General features: G+C 33.1%; 2 protein-coding genes across 4 annotated transcripts; one reads left to right on the top strand and one right to left on the bottom strand.

Moving 5' to 3' along the window:
* The first annotated feature begins 217 nt into the window (after positions 1 to 217).
* Positions 218 to 6,741, top strand: LOC146942437 (Cysteinyl-tRNA synthetase, class Ia family protein). 3 transcript variants are annotated; one of them, XM_085756403.1, is made up of 9 exons: positions 218 to 603; positions 694 to 757; positions 1,872 to 2,033; positions 2,257 to 2,427; positions 2,578 to 2,859; positions 2,964 to 3,089; positions 3,250 to 3,453; positions 5,396 to 5,497; positions 6,263 to 6,741. In XM_085756403.1, exons 1-9 carry the CDS (start codon positions 227 to 229, stop codon positions 6,485 to 6,487), a joined length of 1,713 nt encoding a protein of 570 aa, XP_085612529.1. In that variant the 5' UTR covers positions 218 to 226; the 3' UTR covers positions 6,488 to 6,741. The 3 variants fall into 3 exon arrangements, with proteins under 3 accessions (XP_085612529.1, XP_085612530.1, XP_085612531.1); XM_085756404.1 differs by having other exon boundaries at positions 690 to 757; XM_085756405.1 differs by lacking the exon at positions 218 to 603 and having other exon boundaries at positions 1,841 to 2,033.
* A 252-nt stretch (positions 6,742 to 6,993) lies between these two features.
* On the bottom strand, positions 6,994 to 9,500 carry LOC146942436 (calcium uptake protein, mitochondrial-like). Its single transcript, XM_085756406.1, has 7 exons — positions 9,097 to 9,500; positions 8,883 to 8,950; positions 8,587 to 8,810; positions 8,373 to 8,456; positions 7,956 to 8,157; positions 7,530 to 7,826; positions 6,994 to 7,388 (listed from the first exon to the last, which is right to left on the bottom strand). The coding sequence occupies exons 1-7, from the start codon at positions 9,368 to 9,370 to the stop codon at positions 7,173 to 7,175; spliced, it is 1,365 nt and encodes a 454-aa protein (XP_085612532.1). The 5' UTR covers positions 9,371 to 9,500; the 3' UTR covers positions 6,994 to 7,172.
* Positions 9,501 to 15,556: the final 6,056 nt, after the last annotated feature.

Genomic DNA, 15,556 nt, shown 5'->3' with positions numbered 1-15,556 from the left:
GATTCTAAACACAAAATGGAACCAATATGCGACAAGCAAAAAATACTCAGGTACAAAAAAAGGTAATGATTCGGAAGCAAAAACGGGGAGTGTGAAAAGTAGGCACATGCTCGATACCTCATATTAAGATTTATTTGACTCGGATTCAACTCACCCGTGTTCACTCACATGTCGATAACACAATTATAAGAACCAAAACACAAAAAAACATAGTCGCAAGACACCAATGGGTACCCTTACCCTGTCTCTTCTCAAACACTACACACCCTTTTCCACCACGCTTCTCGCTCACTCACCTCGAACCCTTATCCCCGCTTACCGCGCCGCCGTCTTCAGAAAAAACAACCTTCCTTCATTTCGCGCCGTCTCATCCTCCTCCCAGCCATTCACGGCGGAGAAAAATTCTCACGACGGTGGTGAAAATTTCCGTTCAAACAGTCCTTCGCCGGAAGTATGGCTGCACAACACAATGAGTAAAAAGAAAGAGATTTTTAAGCCCAAAGTGGAAAAGAAAGTTGGAATGTATGTTTGTGGCGTTACTGCTTATGATCTTAGCCATATTGGTCATGCTCGTGTTTACGTCAATTTCGATCTTCTTTACAGGTTCACTCTCTTCTCTTCAAGAACTTACCTTAATGGGAAAAAAAATGATTTTTTTTGGTACTAATCGGTTTTTGTTTGACAATTAGGCAGATATTTTAAGCACCTGGGATTTGAAGTTTGTTATGTTCGCAATTTTACAGATGTAGATGACAAGGTCAGTTTCAATCATTTATGCTTACTTGCCAGTTGCCACAACTTCGATTTTAGAAAGCTATGTTGATGATTCTTTGTGGTTTTGTATAAATTGGCATCATTGAGGCATTTTCCTTAGTAGTATAGCTTGTATAAGGCGTATCTGGATTGACTTATTTTAGCTTTTCCGTTGGCATAAGCACATGTGAGACTATTTGGGAGACCTTATGATAATAACAACATATGATATGACACGTCCATAAGCAGTTTTCAAGCTTATTTCCATAAGCTATTATAGTTTATGAAAACATCTTATCAATTATACGAAAAACCTTTTGACATTATTTTATCTTTTGTTATTGAAATAATTTATAATTATAGGTAAGCGCTTATATAATAAGAGTTTATGCTGTAAGCACTTAATCAGCTGTTTATCCAATAGGGTCTTGGTAAAACATCTTCGGCTGATTACTAGGCCTCTATTTTCGATAACTTCTTTTAACTATGGTTTGATTAGGTTAAGCTTTTCCCTTGTTGAAACACAATCTATTACCATTAATTGTAACACAGTTGAAGAAATGCAAATTTTCAAAATGCAAGTTTTGGAATTTAGCTGCTTTACACTGAGTGGTAGAGAGAAAAAGGTTTTAAGGGAGTCCTCAATGGGTATAAGTTCAGGGCCGTTTCTGAGATTTTGGTGGCCTAGGGCGAACATACAATATGGGTCCTAACTAATAAATATATATAAACATCAAACATGATACAAAAAACTAAGCAATTTTTTTTAGGGCCTAATAGACCCCTAAAAGAAAAATTTGGGGCCCAAATTTCGTAATTATTTTTTGGGGCCTAGGGCGGTCGCCCTGCCTCAGATACGGCCCTGTATAAGTTAATGATGTATCTGAATTCTATCTCTGTAGAAATGAACTTAATCTATCTTAGAATCTATGCCATTCCCTGTTTATTGACCATTCAGTTTGTTATCCTATGACCCGTTCTTTTAATCATATTTTGGAGTTTGGACCGTAAGAATTTTTGAGAGTTTTGACTATATCCTTTTATTGCAAGTTCAAAGTACCCACTACTTTTTAATTGCCTGTTACAGGATCTTAGTATGCAATTTTCAAATTATGTAGATAATTGCCAGATCGAAGGAGTTAGGAGAAGATCCAATCAGTTTGAGTCGACGCTATTGTGAAGAGTTTTGTCAAGACATGGTAACTCTTAATTGTTTGCCTGCTACCGTGGAACCGAAAGTGTCTGAGCACATGCCCCAAATCATTGATATGATTGAGAAGGTACCATTGTCGTTCATTTTATTATGGCACTAAAATGAAACATGAGAAATTGACAAATTTCATATCATTGTTCCATATTCCATTTCTAAGAGTACTTACATGGATATGCTATTGGTATATGAAATGATTCTCGTCATAGTCTATTATCAAGCTCTCTTTTAGGAATCAGATTAAAAAAATACAGTATTGATTCATTGTTAATCAGTTAAAAACTTGTTTACAGATTCTTAATAATGGGTATGCGTACAATGTTGATGGGGATATATACTTTAATGTAGAAAAATTTCCAGAATATGGGAAATTATCAAGTCGAGGTCTAGAAGATAATCGAGCTGGTGAGAGGGTTGCTGTTGATTCAAGGAAGAAAAATCCTGCTGATTTTGCTCTTTGGAAGGTATAAGATATTGGTGGAAGATAATAGTAATGTAAATACGTTATGTATGTCAACCTCGTTATAAATTTTAAACTTATGATTATAAAATACTTATAAATCTTAATTTAGTTTGAAGCTTATCTATCCTGGATTTTCAATGATATTCTGCAGTCTACAAAACCAGGGGAGCCATTTTGGGAGAGTCCCTGGGGTCCTGGAAGACCTGGGTGGCATATTGAATGCAGTGCTATGAGTGCAGCCTATCTTGGTTACTCTTTTGACATCCACGGTGGAGGGATTGACCTTGTATTTCCTCACCATGAAAATGAAATTGCTCAGAGTTGTGCTGCTTGTAGTAAAAGTGATATTAGTGTATGGATGCACAATGGTTTTGTCACCATTGACTCAGTGAAGATGTCTAAATCTCTGGGAAACTTTTTCACGATACGGCAGGTAACGCAGCCCCGATGGTTTAGACTTAATTTGTTTAAGCTTATTGTTTAGTATCATTCACAAGGTCGCAACATTTCCATTCCACAAATATTTCATGTTGGCAGGTTGTAGATGTTTACCATCCGTTGGCTTTGAGATATTTTTTGATGAGTGCTCATTATAGATCTCCCATGAACTACTCTAATATACACCTTGAAAGTGCTTCAGACCGTGTTTTTTATATATACGAGGTACTGCTTTATTTTGCTAGAAACTGCCTTCTTCTCCTTGTGTGTGCCATTGTCCATGCAATTGGCAAGCATAATTTTTTCAGGCATTTAATCATTGTGTCATTATACATATTTTTTACATATGTATTGATGTATATTTTCATGTAATGTTTAATTGCAGACATTACATGAATGTGAAAGCTTTCTGAAGCAGCATGATCAGACAGTTAGGAAGGATTCCGTCCCATCAGATACTTTGAGTATTATCGATAACTTCTATGATGTTTTTCGGACCTCGATGTCTGATGATCTTCACACTCCAGTTGCATTGGCCGGAATGTCTGACCCACTAAAATTAATTAACGACTTGCTGCATACTCGCAAGGTATAGTATTTCCTGATGTGTGAAGATATGAAAATGAAACTTCTAATGTGATATTTTATGTCTATCTCGCTCTTTCATCATAGGCAATAAAGTGATAAACTAACTGTCATGGAAATGAGAATGTTGAAGTGGATAAGTGGTCGCGCAAGACATCATAGTATAAAGAATACAATTATAAGAGAGAAAATTGTGGTACATGTCATTGTACAAAACATGAAAGAATCTCGTCTTAGGTGGTTTGGAGTTTGAACATGTGTGGAGAAAATTTATGGGAGGGGTTGATCAAATGGAGAATAGTACAATGGTTAGAGGCAGAGGGAGATCAAGAAAAGTTATAGGTTTTAAATCCATTAAGAGGAACTTAGTAGTAAATGTTCTATCTCTATCGTTGTTACATGATAGTAAATATGGTGTTGTCTAATCCATACGGCCAAGGGTTTAAATCGCGGTTGCAATCCTTGATATTTTAGAGAATTTCAGTCAAGCGCGGTAAGTGGTGACAGCCTCAATCGTAGGAGTTCGGGTATGCTCTATTTAGGCTAAGCTCCATTTACTCCATTTAGGGTTTGGATGCAAGACATGTGGCAAAAAAATATCTAACGGTTGAGATTTTAAATTAAAAAACAATAAAAGGTTGTTGTGATATGAGAGAAGAAGGGAACATGATTTTGTTTGTTATTATTATGTATTTTTATTAAACAAACATTTGTTTTTTAATTTAAAATCTCAACCGTTAGATATTTTTTTGCCACATGTCTTGCATCCAAACCCTGAATGGAGTAAATGGAGCTTAGCCTAAATGGAGCATACCCGAACTCCAATCGTAGTTGTGTTGCGGAAAGATAAAAACCTTGACGGTTTGATGCTGCAACCCAAATTGTTGTCCCAAACTTTTTTTAAAATCTTACATGTAGCTGACCCAATCTAGTGGATTGGTAAAACTTGGTTATTGTTGTATCTTTTTCTTCATAGACATTATATATTTTGGCCCCTTTCAAACTTTGTGAAATTTTTTTTTATGGTGAACTTTGTGAATGTTTATGAAGATAAAGACTTGTACAAAATTTTCAATTTACATTTAGGTGTCATCTAATTATTATTTTTGATTGATTTTGAATGAGGTCAAAGTTTGAAAATGGATCATTTTCAGGAATTCGCAATGTTTTGTGTGCAATGATGTGGGTTTTAGTTTTATAATGTTGATATACCAAATTTTGATTTTCTATTATGCATATCTACCAATCCATCTTGGTTCACGTTGAACTATAGGGTTTTAGATAAAAAGTGAGGGAAGAGAGAGAAACAAGGGCTTTGAATTGTGATTATGGTATTGATAGAAATGACACAAAAGACTAAGCACCACCTTTATTGATAGTTTTTTGTTCTAGAGAGCCTCGCAGTGAAATGATACAAAAACTAAGCACTACCTTTATTGATACTTTTTTTTTTTGTTCTAGAGAGCCTAGGAGCAAAACTTACACACGCTAAGTGCTGAGAAGTGGAGATTTCCGGGTTCAAACCCATGCCCTAGCATATCAAACAATGTCCTTAATTATAATCAAATTGGAAAATTAATTCAAAGAGATAATATATGACAGTTTTATATAACATTAATATATTATTATATATGAGATATTTTAATATCTTCAAACAGTTCACTTATATCTATATTTTAAAAAAATAAGAATAATTACTTGCTAATTGTTATATGATGCCAATGATCCAATCTTAGCAAAGGTTAAAGTAAAGGGTATTTTGTGGAATCTTAGCAAATATTACTTGTAATATATGAATACTACATTAGAGACTTCCGATGGTAGAAGTGTAACTTCAAAACTGTTATCTTGTGGATTATATCATATGAATTATCTTTATTTGTTATCAACACAAATATTTCACATGGATGCTGTTTATAGCATTTCTAAGTCCATAATCTTTACAGGGAAAAAAACAGCAATTTCGAATAGAATCACTTGCAGCTTTGAAGAAAAGCATCGGGGATGTCCTTACTGTTTTAGGTCTCATGCCTTCAAGTTATTATGAGGTATGTATGTACATATTTTTTCATAGCAACAAAAAACAATCATTATATTAATAATTAAAGATCTAATAAACTTTTTTCAAAAGAGCAAAATAATTATAATAAATATGTTTCTAAAGAGTAATAATATATTAAAATAGGTTGGTGCTTACGGAAATAAGATTATGGGTGCGGGGTGGGGGCGGCCGGGTCTGGCGGGGTGGGTTTTAGCTATGTCAACCCCCCAATTTTTCCAAATTTCTATTTAACTCTTGCATTGTGTGTTTAAATGGAGGTTTGTATGGCGTTATTTTGTGGTACCCTCTGCATTATTAACCATTGGATTTAACATCAAGATTCGTCCCACATTTGATATTATTGCCGCCTGGTCTGAAGTTACTTCAACACAAGGGTGACATAATATTCTCCTTAGGATTTAAAAGATATGTACGGTCAACGTAAACCTGTTTTACATTGACATCCAATGAAAATCCACTATTTTGCCACATCACCCCATTTTCGTAAAGAATTGGTGGCATGACATGGAAAAATGGTAATTTTTCATTTGAACTATGCTAAACAGCTAAAGTAATTGAATTGAATGATAATTAAAACAATGCTAATATGCAAAGTTGTGGGATAGTATATGGTCCATACAGAAATGTGTTGTCATGTAGATAGGTGTGAGTGGCTGTCTCCCTACATATTCTGTGTGTGCGACATAGCTCGTATTCTTGTGCCTAATACCTTATCTTGTATAATATGAAATCTAATCAATGTCATGCACAGGTTTTACAGCAGCTTAAGGAGAAAGCTCTTAATCGTGCAAACTTGACAGAAGTTGAAATCTTGAAGAAGATCGAAGAACGGGATACTGCTAGAATACAAAAGGAGTATGCCAAATCCGATTCCATAAGGAAAGATTTAGCTGTTCTTGGTATTGCTCTTATGGATAGTCCGAATGGCACAACTTGGAGGCCTGCCATTCCTCTTCAACTTCAAGAACAACTCTAGTCAAAATAAGCATCAGTTTGCAAAGCAAAATAAAAAAGTGGAAGCGACAATTCTGGTACAAGGATATGGCTCTTGATCCTTGATGCCTTAAAGATGTGAATTATAATTTTTGTTTTGATAAAAAAAAATTGTCACGAGGTTAGTGTTTTGTTCCTGGTGGTCATTATTGAATTGATTATTCTTTTAAACCTTTGTGGCCTTTTTGTAGAATATTCATAATTAACTCCAATGAAATGACAAATTATTATTTGAAATTTAAGATCGTTAATCAATTTAGTTCCTTCGCCGTCTAACAGGATAAATTCTGAGTTGGTATGTTTAGTGCAAGCTTACTTTGTTTAGAACTTTTGTTGTTCTCTAATTTGCTATCAAGATTCATCAAAATTGATTAAATTGATTGATGAAAGAACTAACTTGATTGTCCATATGCTACAACAAAGTTTTTCTTGTTTCTTTTTAAAAAATCTAAATTGATTTGAAAAGGTAGATCTCCGGCCATTAGAACATTTTATTTGCACATGTCTTGTAGCCATGCAAAGAAATGAAGATGGCAATTTCTAATGGAAATGGAGAGGATACTCTCTACATTGTCATATATTTTTGAGCACACATTGATTCACACTTTAAAGCCTATTATGTTCTACCAATACTAGTAATTAGAAGTAGTGGGTATGTGCAAGTTCACTCAGGAGAACAACTGTGAACCTGGGGAAGTGTCTGTACAGTTCCAACAGCATGACAAGAAACCCATGATTCCTGTCTCCACAGATCGACCAACATCTCTCTCACGCCTCTGTAGCACTCTAACAAACTCATTTGAACTTAGATTTCCATCCCCACTTGTGTCAAACAAATGGAAAACAATCTCAACCACGTTGTTAGAAAGAGATAAACCACAAACCTGAAACAGAACAAAACATAATTTATTGTCTGATGACAACTTTTATAAAACATGAAGAAATCGGAGATGACAACTTTTATAAATTTATTGTCTAATGACAACTTTTATAAAACATGAAGAAATCGGAGAAACATGACGTACACTTGATGCAGCTCGCTGAAAATCATCTCTTGTTAAAAGGCCATTTACTTTTGCAAAACTGAATAGAGCCAATGATAGTGGTACTAATTTTTTCCTCAGTTCTGCAAAAATTTTGAACTCCTCAAATGTAATGCGTACATCATTGAACTGTGGATCATTGTTTAATTCATCAACCCTTTCTAGTAACTTGCTCAGATGACCCACGTCTGCAGAAGCAACTATGGAGTGTGCAAAATCCGTAGCTGATATGGTTTTTTGAGATTTGTAGTCATAATGAACAAACTCCAGCCTCAAAATCTACACAGATAATCACTTCTAAAGTTACTAAAAGATTTTTATTTTTTTTAATTCCTGTGATCTAGTCAACGAAGTCATATATTTAGGCACTGTCAACTTATAGGAAGAAAGAAATAATTAGAGACATACTTCATCATGCAAATCTCTTACAAAATTCACAAATTTATCATGTTTGAGGCGTCCTTTTCCATCTTTATCAAATAAGTATTCCACCATCCTTCCATTTTCTACAGAAGCATCCGTCTGTTGTTCATTCCTTCGGTGAACACCATGCCTGCTATGAGATCGCATCGATGCCACCACTCTTTTGAATTCTTCTTTATCTATCTCCCTAAAGATGGACTCAACTAATTAAGCATCAAATCCAATTTGAGATTTTGAGAGAATTACAACATTACTAGTACAATTTGTCGATCGTTCTTAGGCACGTGTCAGTATCATGTCCAATTGTATATGCCAGTTGTGCTTCATAGCTAAACAAAAAAAAAAAATTGATCTACCAATTGATGCTAAATATTCAAATAAGGCAGAATGAGCACAACTAACCCATCATTATCCATGTCAAACATTTTAAATACTGCAGAAAAACTTGATTCTGGGATGCTAACTAGTGTTACCAAGAATAAATACCTGTTGCAGTAAAATTACACCATTATTAAGATTTTAGACACAAACAAATATAAATAGTTTAAAACCTTGCCCTGAGATCAAATAAATCTTCACAAATGTCCCATAATAATAGAAAATCCAGACAACTCACTCTTTAAAAGATACAAGACCGTCACCGTTTACATCAAAAAGCATAAAAAATTCTGAAGGAGGACAGAACAAGTGGCCAGGACATCTTTCGCCTTCCAAGGATCCATCTCTAACAAGGTTGGATTCAGATGGAGGGAAAACTGGAACAACTGCTCGCATTAAATCTGCCGGTTTCATAAGAACTTCCCCTTCCGGTGTACGGTATGATGCAAAGTATTCAAAAACCTAAATGTAAACTCATATTCAGAAACTCATGAGCCATGAGGTAAAAAAAGTAGCAGAGAATAAAAAAAACACCTTCTCAGGTGGACTATGCAACCGTATGCGCTTCTCATAGTTGAAGAAAACCTTACTTCTGTAGGAATCTGTAACAAAAAATTGATTATTTGGTGAGCTTGAATTAATACTGCTTTTAACACAAAAAAAAAAAAAAAAAATTAATACTGCTTAAATTTAGTATTCTTAATGCACCAATAATGCTAAAATTATGTTAAATAAATACGTTACATGCCTCCAAAAAGTAAGTTATTATTGGAACCCTCAAGAAGAGATGATTTTCTAAAAGCATTGTTTAAGAAAGTAGAGTCGAAGTGTGAATTGGTGGAGGAGTAACACACAAGAGCAAGAGCAGAGCCAACAACAAAGGCCGAAACCCACTTTGGATATTGTGGTGGCTGTGGGTTGGTCTTCGGTAACGATGGTGGAGAGGAAGAAAACTGTGAAGACGAAGTTTGGAAACGTTGAATGAAGAAGGAGGATCGACGGAGAGTAGAAAAGAAAGACATGGTAATAATAATGGCAATGGCAATGGCAATGGCATGCTTTAGTGTCAAAGGTGAAATGAAATTGAAACGTGAAAGATGTTTTTCTTTTGTTTGGTGTTAAGATTCTTCTTTTGCAAAGCATCGTTAAGGTGACAAGGGAAGTATCAGAATAATGTCGCCACTTTTAGTGTGACTTACATTTTTATTTTTAAAATATAATCTCGTATTAATTGTAAGTAAAATTAACTTACTACACGCGTATTAAGAATACTCCCTCTGCTAACGTCACTTTTGATCACTTGAAATCAAGATATATAGCCCTTTTTTTCTAGCCGTGATAAACAAGTTTTTTCTGGTTTTGTGCCTAGTTGAAAATTGGTAACATGTTCATATAAACCTTGATTCAAACAAACTTAATTGAATCAAGTCAGCTCTCTCGAGTGAATCACATTTGGTTTCATTCATCGTGTTCTTAGTACTCAACAAATTTTAAAACAATTTATTGTATACTTTTCTTTCAACAACGTCCGGGATAGACATGAGTCGATCCGAAAAAGCTTCCGCCAAAATTTTGTAAAAACTCTGATTTTTAATTAATCAATGATCTATTAACACACCCCAAAAACTAATTTTCAAACATTTAAAAAATATATCAAATCAAACCTCAAGTTTGACTTAATTTTCAAACATTTAATCCTATTATTTAATTTAATCGATATTTAAAATAAAACGAATTTATAAAGATTTTGTACTTAAAAGTTTCTAAGAACAAAAAATAAGGCAAATGAATGTTTACTAACTATACACACAATGAAAGATTTGTTTCTTTTAACAATAACAGCGCTAGCTTAATGATCTATCTCCAAATATTATGTATAAATAATTGTGGTGCATAAAATAAAGATTTGATTCTTTAAATTTTGATAAATATAGATTCTTTTTTATTTTAAGGAATAAATATAGATTCTATAATTGTTTGTTTATTTATAAGTATATTTAGAATTAGGGTCATGCTAACCGGTGCCCCCGGGGCACTGGTTAAGCATACAAAAAGAGGAAATTATTATCATAAAAGAAAACTTTGTTGACTTATTTATGAATTAATTATACAATTTTCAATGCAATAATTACTATATTTTTCCTTTTTTAGTTCTCTTAACCAGTGCCCCGGAGGCACCGGTTAGCATTTCCCTTTTGGATAGTAGAGATTTGATCAAGGCGCCTGCACATAAATTGGGGATGCCAACTCCAATTTTCTGAGTGCTTAATACAATTCATTATATAAAATGTGACACTTTCTTTGGTTACTATGCAGAATGTATAACCAAAAGGTTGTTTCTTCAAAACACAGAGAAGCCATCATGCTAATGTATCGATATAATGACTCCAAATAATCCATTGATCACAAAAATGTATTTACAAGACATATCAATAAAAGCTCCACCTACATAAGGTACACACTTTGTTCAAGGTAAAATCTTCAAATATTTTTCCTTGGAGGCAGGGTCCCCAACCTTGCATCAAAGGAGTTGCAAACTCCATAAAAATATCAAAGGATGGATATATGAAGAGAGACATACAAGCAGCGGTCTCATTCTTTGTGAAGTCCAGAGCACAATGGAATATGATTTTATTAGGTAAAGGCTACTTTGTGTGTGTTTGGTTCAGCTTTGGATATAATTGATTCTAATAGAATTGATTCTGATAGAATTGATTCTGACAGAATTGATTTTGAGAGAATTGATTTATGTTTGGATACAATAATGTAGAATTGATTAAACAAACTGAATTTTGTTTGTATAGTTTTTATCAAAATTGCTTTTGAATGTATAATTACTAAAATGGACATTGCTAAATTCAAGTAAATGTGCTTAGTCGAATACATATGTAGATCAATACTAAATGTAGATATATTATTTAATTTAAATAAATAAATTTTCTATATATTAATTTAAAACATAATAAATACGATCATTAAACTAACTTTTTTTACAAAATATTTGTTCATATATTTTATATTTTTTGATAAAATATATTTAAGTTAAATAATACTAGAGTTAGTTGCCAAAAATGATAAAATATACTCCCTCCGTTCCTTTTTAAGTGTCGTTTTAGAAAATTAACACGAAAATAGCAAAGTGTATTTTTGCACATTTTGTTCTTATTATACCCTCAATTTAATCTACCAATACATTCCTATTTTTTGGCACACATTTTATCTTTCTAATAAATTTAATATGTGATATTTTTCTCGTAACAAACATTTGTTTTTTTCAAAGATCGTAACAAACATTTGCTAGTTACTATCTTTTTCTCCAACAAATTCTTTTTTTTTCTGCACACTCTCTTTCTCATAACTAACAATTGTCAATTTTCTAAATATTGTGCACATCTCTTTAATTAATTTAAGTCAATATAAAAATTATTCCAACTTCACATTAATCAAAAGCTAATAAAAAATTAACTTTCCTCCAACTCCTTTAATCAAAATTCTTAAGAATTATTCATCTTATTTATAGAATTTTAACTCTTCATAAAATCATTATTATATGTAACAAAATTTTATTTAAATCTGAAGATAACAAAGAACAAATTTTATTTTAAAAAAATAAACAAACTTTGTTTAAAAAAACAAACTTTAGTTTTTCAAATATATAGCATTAATTAGTTTTATTGAAAAAGATAAGAGTAACCAAACAAAGAAAAAGATACGAGTAATTGACAAAGGGTATAATTGAAAAATCGTACCCTTAAAATACCAAAACGACAGTTAAATAGGAACGAAAAATTCACCCTAAAACGACACTTAAAAAGGAACGGAGGGAGTAGCGTAAAAGAAATGTAAAAGAAAAAATACAGTAAATTTGAATGGGGACACTGTAAAGAAAATTTTTAAATTTGGTAAGTCATGAGCATAAACATTTTTCGGGGGCTAATTTGGTTCGTTAAGTTTTCTAATTAAATTTGGTTCATCAAATTAAATTACAAAGCAAAAAGAAGGAGAATTGATAAAGGGCAATAAAGGAAAATAATAGGTTGTAATAATCAAAATAGAAAATTTAATGTAGAATTGATTCTAGAAAAGCTAGAAGCTAGGATTTGTAGCTTTAAGGATAATTGATTTTGGAGGATAGAATCAATTCTTAAAAGCCAAACTAAACACCATTAAAAACTCAATTTTTAACTTTTGAAGGTTGTAGAATCACTTCTTGGTGTTGAAAAGCCAAACCAAACAGGCTCTGAATTCTCTTTTTGCATCTTTGGAAGATCTTCGCAAAGTGCGGTATGTAGAAGTTTGAAATTTGAAATCAGGTATTCTCATGCTATCTCAATGGGTTTTGGAAACAAACCAATGCCAATGTATGGGTTGCCTCAAGAATATATATTGGAGAACCACAATTTTTAAAATAGCTTGTGAAATAGGATCACCTATCTCATTAGATGGATCTAAAAAAACGTATTTTTGAACCCTTTGCTAAATTTCTGGTATACCTTTTTTTTGTTACGGCATTTCTGGTAGACATTAACCTTACAAATATTCTACATGAATCAATTTGAAAGATAGGGAGTTACTACCAGAATTTTGTGCTAATGTCACGTAGTGGGACATCATATATCACAACGCCTGATAATCATCAACTAATGGGAAATAATCAAAATGAAAAAGGAAACATAGAGGAAGCCAACAACAAAGGAAGAATTCTGCTCTTTACCCAAATGGTTTCGCTCATTCCCAAGTGAAATTTCATATTTACCCTTACGCAACTCACGCTAGTTAAAAACTTCAACAATGGATATATAACTCAGCTGAAAGGCATGAGACTCAAGATTGAAAAGTCAGCCCAATTAATCCTCAAATTAAAAAGAATTCTGCTCTTCTTCCAGCACATTTTGAACGCTTCCAACTGAAATACCGAAAATACCCCTGCGTTAGTTAAGCAACTTAAGTGTTTAAATTTGTGCATCTTAACATGCGTTGCGCAACTTAACTCATGCTGGAATTAACACTTGCATAAGTTAACTCACGCTGGAAATTAACACTTGCGTGAGTTAACTCACGCTACGTTACTTAAGTAGCGCAGGGATAAATTGGTAATTTCAGTTGGACGCGATTGTTTTGTGCTGGGAGAAGAGCATAATTCAATTAAAAATCTAGAATTTAGGATGTGTAGTCTGTCTCAATATACTATCTCATGTAGTCACGTATAAGATGTTGGAAATTCCAACTAAGCATGTTCAATTCCAATTGGTAATATCTAAAACAGAAAAGACAAAATTGAAACGGTTACAGCGTTACAAAAAATATATGTTAGAACAATAGTTAAAAAACAGTTCAAAGATATTTTTTAGCCAATAAAGAAATAATTGGGATGAATTGTGGATTAAGACGCTCTTTTTAAAATATTTCGTGACATTGTTTAAAATTATGCAAAATGACTATCAACAACGACCTCCATGAAATAATAAAACAATTCAAGTATAGTTGTATAAGAGTCATACTACACTATCACGTACTGATCCATGAATACATTTTCAGTGTGGCTAAACAAGTAGTAACCGAAATAACGACCAATTTTTAATATATTTTTTTTCAGCGACCGGGATATCAATCACTATTTCAGTCCTAAACATATTAGCAACTGGTTTTTCATATTTTATACATTAAGGATCGAGTTTTCAGTCATTATTTTGATTGTTAAAGAACACACAATTTTATTTCTTATTCTCTCCTCCATTCTCAATTTGATTAAGTTAGAGCAACAGGAAGCCCAAATACTCCAAATACGAAGACGTGCCCATATCGGACACCGATACTCCACGGATATCTGTGGAGTATCAAAATTAATTATTTTAGTTTAAAGTATATATTTCATCAAATACTTATTTGATACTCGAAAATTACACAAAGATACTTATAAGATACTTCACAGTTACGTATTCTCAAAAAAATGAAGGGTAGAAAAGTGCGACGATGTTGTGAAAATTCAATAGAGATGTACATGATTCAATTTAAGATATGAAACAGTATAATTGTTTTTCGATTAACCAAAATTAAAAATTATGTTTTTGATGGATGAAGGTAACAACAGAGGATTTTAATTAATCTGCATTAAACAAACTTTGTTTTGAATTCTTTTATTGATGCATTTGTTGATATCTTAATATATGAATGAAAATATAATATAATTTATACAAACATTTCACATTTTTTTATTTTATCGCTTATTAATTTTTTTGTAAATTATGACTTTTATAATCAATGCTTTTTATTCAAATATCTCACATGCATACAAGTTTTAGCATAAAAAATTTGTTATCGTATTCTAAATTTCAAAATTTCACGTATTTACATATCCATAACATATCATATCTACACCCGTATCACGTATCCGGCTTTACAAGCGCAACAACTCAACCCAAACCTAGTTGGAAGAGAAAGGCAAGAAGTCAAAAGCCGTAATTGTTGAGATGGCCCTATGAAGTCCGAAAAAGTACCGGATTCAGAACGGTTAGTGTGTGGCCCACAAATCAGGTAGAAAGTAAAGAAGCAATTCTGACATGCCACCCGCTGGCTAGCTAGCTCATGAAGATAAGATAATTTATGCAGTGAACTGTACATATAATAACGCCACATGTGTGGTATAGATGCGAACGAAGTCAGGTAATTCATTCAGCTGGACCAATTTTGACACTTTGCGCTCCAATCCAATCCAATCTTTTTTTTTTGTGGTGGTCGAGGTTCAAACCTCAGACCTTACATATTTTATTCATTGTCCATATCAACTGAGTTAAACTCACGAGGACAATCCAATCCAATCTAATCCACTAGGCTATCAACCCTGGCTACAACTACATGCAGCACAAATTCAAAATTCACGATACCCTCCAAAAACAACATGCGTTGTTTGTAAGCAACAGCCAGCAACGGGCAACCCATGTGATTTGTCTTTTTCTCTCCTTTAAAACTATTTTTTTTTTAAGGTAATAGTACATGACAAGTGGAAGTATCCCCTCCGGTTCTTGATAGTATTAAAAATACGTAAAGTATCGATTAATCCTCCCACTATAGAGCATAAAAAATACGTAAAGTGGTAATTAATTCTCCAACTATAGAGCAACATTATTGTGAAAGGAGCAATGAAAGTAGTCGTATGAAACAGCACATGGACAGCTAGCTGGCTGGTGCGATGTCTCATAAACAAGTTT

This window comes from Medicago sativa, chromosome 3 (genome assembly GCF_051527215.1).
Source record: "Medicago sativa cultivar Bolivia chromosome 3, Bolivia_mono, whole genome shotgun sequence".
NCBI classification, from domain to species: Eukaryota; Viridiplantae; Streptophyta; class Magnoliopsida; order Fabales; family Fabaceae; genus Medicago; species Medicago sativa.
The sequence above is the reverse complement of the archived record's forward strand: the minus strand, read 5'-3'. Positions and strand labels throughout refer to the sequence as shown.

Bases quoted from the DNA above. Each gene is read 5' to 3' on its own strand.
- LOC146942437 (XM_085756403.1), top strand. From the start codon at position 227: ATGGGTACCCTTACCCTGTCTCTTCTCAAACACTACACACCCTTTTCC. The intron at 2,860-2,963 runs GTAACGCAGCCC...TCATGTTGGCAG, and splicing joins ACTTTTTCACGATACGGCAG to GTTGTAGATGTTTACCATCC. The intron at 5,498-6,262 runs GTATGTATGTAC...TGTCATGCACAG, and splicing joins TGCCTTCAAGTTATTATGAG to GTTTTACAGCAGCTTAAGGA.
- LOC146942436 (XM_085756406.1), bottom strand. From the start codon at position 9,370: ATGTCTTTCTTTTCTACTCTCCGTCGATCCTCCTTCTTCATTCAACGT. The intron at 8,811-8,882 runs GTGTTTTTTTTA...GTTTACATTTAG, and splicing joins TGCATAGTCCACCTGAGAAG to GTTTTTGAATACTTTGCATC. The intron at 8,158-8,372 runs GTTAGTTGTGCT...GTCCATCTTTAG, and splicing joins TTTGACATGGATAATGATGG to GGAGATAGATAAAGAAGAAT.